This window comes from Dipodomys merriami, unplaced genomic scaffold, assembly GCF_024711535.1.
Source record: "Dipodomys merriami isolate MVZ:Mamm:240054 unplaced genomic scaffold, mDipMer1.0.p SCAF_98, whole genome shotgun sequence".
Lineage (NCBI taxonomy): Eukaryota > Metazoa > Chordata > Mammalia > Rodentia > Heteromyidae > Dipodomys > Dipodomys merriami.
Window position 1 is genome coordinate 856,129 of NW_027206601.1, and position 4,730 is coordinate 860,858.

The following is a 4,730-nucleotide window of genomic DNA, read 5'->3' on the forward strand; positions in this document are numbered from 1 at the left end:
TTTAGTAAGTGTACAGTTCTATACCTGTATATATATATTTTTTGTGCCAGTGCTGGGGCTTGAACTCAGGACTTCATTCTCTCTTGGCTTTTTCCACTTAAGGCTAGCACTCTACTACTTGTAGCATCCCTTCACTTATGGCCTTTTGCTGGTTAATTGGAGATAAGAGTCTTATCAACTGCTCAGGCTGGCTTTTTACTATGATCCTCAGATATCAGCCTTTTGAGTAGCTGAGACTACAAGTGTGAGCCACTAACTCCCAGCTATAAAATGTAATTTGGTCTTCTTTATCCATCTACCATTTAACTTCAGGCCCTCCCACAGAGTAAATCAATGTTTTGGGTCTGGAAGATGGTACAAATGTGCAAGTCTAAGTATTATCTTGTAGAAGATACAATATTTGCTAGAGATATTCAGAGAATACTTCAAAACTGTTGTTGGAGTATATGCAGCAACTTCAGATAAGGAGAGCAGAGCCTGGGTTGGACATACGTTGGTGCCAGGTGTGCACATTGACTGATGGCTCCTCTCCTTGTTCCACCAGGAACCAGCTCAGCCATAGCACAGGAAGCAGGAGGGATGGCGCCATCCTTGTCTTAGTGAATAGACTTGCAGGATGGGGTGGCAGAGGAGTGAGAGAACTCCAGGGGAAGACCAGAGCCAAAGATTCCATGTTGTCCAGCAGAGCTCCCCCAGCATTGGATTTGGTCAGTAGCTGTGCCCTGGGACATTATCTGAGAAGCTAAATCTATCACTTTCCTGACTATGAAGGTTCTCTGGTAACACTCTCCCCCACCTCTGTCTGTCTGTCTGTCTGTCTGTCTGTCTGTCTGTCTCTCTCTGTGGTATACCAGTGCTAGGGCTAGAACTCAGGGCCTGGGTGCTGTCTCTGAGCTTTTGTGCACTCTGTCACTTGAACCACAGCTCTATGAGTGGCTTTTATGGTGGTTAATTGGAGATAAGAGTCTTGCAGACTTTCCTGCTCAGGCAGGTTTTGAAGTATGATCCTTAGATCTCAGCCTCTTGAGTAGCTAGGATTACAGGTGTACACTCCTGACATACAGCTCTGATAGCTTTTTAAAGTTGTGCATACTGTACAGTCCCTCACATAAACAGGTACTCAGAATTGTGAGCTGCCAAAGAAGTTCTTTCTCTCCATTGGGTGTTTGCTTTCTGCGTGGATTTTTTTTTTCCATGAGGAGATTGGTTCTTACAGTGATTTATCTTAGCACCTTTTCCCAATGTAATGTCCCTTTTATTAGCCTTCCAGATAATGATTCCAATTAATACAATCTAGAAAATGGCTAGAAATAAAATCTAGAAACCGCTGCCTATAGGATTAATATCTTATTCTCTGCTTAATTAAATTGTTATGTAGACTTCAAAGCTGAGGAACTCCTGGTCATACTGGGGCTTAAATTCAGGGTCTCCTGCTCTCACTTGGCTTTTTTCTCAAGGTTGGCACTCTACTGCTTGAGCTACATATCTGCTTACAGCTTTTTCCTGGTTAAATGGCGCTAAGAGTCTCATAGACTTTTTGGCTCAGGATGGCTTCAAACTAGTCCTCAGCTCTCAGTCTCCTGAGTAGCTAGGATTACAGGCATTACCATCAATCCCTGGTTGGAATGACTCTTAACATTCCTTACACTGAGAAAAGTTCATTTAACTTTGACCAACAGATGCTTTCAATGTTATTAATGGAATCTTTCTTGACCCAATAGTGCCTTGTTTCCAAGAAAGGCCTTCCTTTCAATTTTGTTTTCAAAGAATCTTAGACATTATTATTATTATTATTATTATTATTATTATTATTATTATTATTACTACTATTACTAGTGCCAGCAGTGGGGCTAGAACTCAGGGCCAGAGCCTGGGCACTGTCCCTGAGCATTTTTGCTCAAGCCTAGGGCTCAAACACTTTAGCCACAGCTAAAGTGGCTTTTCAGTGGTTAATTGGAGATAAGAGTCTCACAGGACTTTCTTGCCTGGGCTGGCTTCAAACTGTGATCCTCAGATCTCAGCCTCCTGTGTAGCTAGGATTACATGTGTGAGCCACTAGTGTCCTGCTCAAAATCCTTCTAAAATGAATATTTAGTAGGCAAATGAGCAGTCTCAAAATTTTTGAGCTGAGGGGGGCGGTAATATGTAGGACATACTTGGGAATTTTTAATAATTCCACCTTTTAAAAATGGAAGGAAAGAATTTTCTAATTTGCCATCTGTGGAAAAACCCATAAACATCGTGATATTTCAAAACTATTGCATGGCATGATTATTATCAAACTTCTCTTCTAAAAAGTTTCCATCCTAGTTGAATATGCCAAATTTCTTTTTGGAATAAATAAAGGATTTCAATAACTTATGTCAAAGAGATTTTGGGGAAATCTTCTTTTGTATGAAAAGAGCTTATTATTTCAGAGTTTACTTTGCTTATTTTTCCTGCATTATAAAATTAGAGTCCAGTAGAATTCATACAAATATTTGCTATTAGAAAAATATGTCAGTGGTCTATCTACGTATCTATCTATCTACGTATCTATCTATCTATCTATCTATCTATCTATCTATCTATCTATCTATCTATCTATCTATCTATCTATCTGTCTATCTATCTTATCTTTAAGTGATTGTACAAAGTTGTCTCAGTTCAGAATGTCAGTTCTTGAGTAAAATGCATCTTGATCAGTGTCACTTCCATCACTCTCCCTACTGTTACTCTTTTTGTTCCTATACTGGAGATTTAACTCAGGGCCTGGACACTGTCCCTCAGCTTTTTCATTGAAGGCTGTCACTCTTCTACTTAAACCACAGATCCATTTTTGGCTTTTTGGTAATTAGTTGGAAAAGACTCACAGATTTTCCTGCCCAGGTTGGCTTTGAACAGTAATCCTCAGATCTCAGCCTGAGTTGCTAAGATTACAGGCTTGAGCAACTGGGACTGGGCATGTTAATATTTTATTTTTTTGTTGGTTGTGGGACTTGAACTCAGGACCTGGGCACCATCCCTGAGTTCTGTTGCTCAAGGCTAGCATTCTACCACTTTGAGCCACAGTGCCACTTCCAGTTTTCTGGTGGTTAACTGGAGATAGGAGCCCGGACTTTCCTACCTGGGCTCACTTTGAACAGCGATCCTCATATCTCAGCTTCCTGTGTAGTTAAGATTATAGTTGCCAGCCACCAGAACCTGTTACTATTTTAAAACTTTCTTTTCCTTAGCTTTCTCTTACTTTAGAAAGGAAGTCAGGAGGCATGACTCCACTTGGAATTTAACTCCTCTATTCTAAATGCATTTCAATTTCCAATCTTTCTTGTAAGAAGAAAATTTAATACAATACACAGCAACAACAACAAAAATCCTTTACTAGCATCATTGGATCCGTCTATTCTTAAAATCATAGATATATCAAATCATCATATTGAGCACTTTATATATATATATATATATATATATATATATATAGTTTTATGTAAGTCATAGCTCATACTTCCAAAAATAAAATAAATACAAACAATTTTTGAATTGATACTAATTGACCAAAGAATTATCATATTAAGAGTTCACTGTACTATATGTCTGAGACAAGCAGAACGGTCAGATAAGTTGATGTTAGGCGAAATGAACCCCAAGATAAGGATTCAAATGTTTTTTTCTTTCTTAAGATTGTTTCTAACACATTTATAAGATGATTTGTTGCTTTGTATGTCCCTCCCCCACGGTATAACCCCTGTTTTCACTGTATTTGATGTTGGTATAATTTGTGGAGGGGAAGGGAAAAAACAAGTTGTTTCAATAGGGATACAGGTGGACCCATTGCAACAATGAGATGTACGAGATGTTATCAAAAAAAAAAAAACAACCTTATAACTTTGGCTGGGGGTGGGGGACGGGGGGGAGCAGCAAGAGGTGGGAGTAGATGGGAAGGGATGGGAAGGGGAAACAAAGGAGGAGGCAACAATGCTTGATAAATGTACTCATTATCTTGCCCAAGTAATTGTAAGCGCTCTGTATGGTATTTTTCACAATTAAAAAAATGAAAAAAAATTTGGGGAAATGTTGTTGGTTTGCGTTTTGGTGCTATAGTTTGGAAATTAAAAAAACAAAAACAAAAACAAAAACGAGTGCTACATGTCGCTGGTGTGAGGAGTGGCCATGGATCAGGTAATGCAGTTTGTTGAGCCAAGTTGGCAGTTTGTAAAGGATTCGATTCAGCTGGTTAAAAGATGTACCAAAATCGATAGAAAAGAATTCCAGAAGATTGCCATGGCAACAGCAATAGGATTTGCAATAATAGGCTTCATTGACTTCTTTGTGAAATTGGTCCATACCCCTATTTAATAACATCATTGTGGGTGACTGAGACAATTTCATCACGGGGATTAGTGAGTGAGTGAGGGTTTGAGAAGCTCACGAAGTAAACATTCATCTAAATACTTGGTGTTTTCCTGGTTTTATCCCCCTTCCAAGATGTTTTCTATTCCTAAATTAATTTTGAAATAAACTGTGTTTTTCTATCAACCTCCCCCCCCCAAACTATATGTGTTACACTTACTGTCTGCATTCACCAAGGTATTTTTAAATGAAGGGACTAGTATTTGATACCTAGTGGGATACTAAGCTTGGTTTCCATGAATTTTGATAAAACTTGATCAGTTCACTTTTTCTGGCTTGTGATTCCTAATTCCAACGCTCTTTCAAAAGGAAAACTCACAGATGAGGTGAAAGCAGGGTGA

At 38.8% G+C, this 4,730-nt stretch overlaps 1 protein-coding gene across 1 annotated transcript; it reads left to right on the forward strand.

Annotated features, from left to right (window-relative positions):
• Positions 1-4,149: 4,149 nt before the first annotated feature.
• Positions 4,150-4,335, forward strand: LOC138822036 (protein transport protein Sec61 subunit gamma-like). The gene has a single exon (XM_070014534.1). It carries the CDS (start codon positions 4,150-4,152, stop codon positions 4,333-4,335), a length of 186 nt encoding a protein of 61 aa, XP_069870635.1.
• Positions 4,336-4,730: the final 395 nt, after the last annotated feature.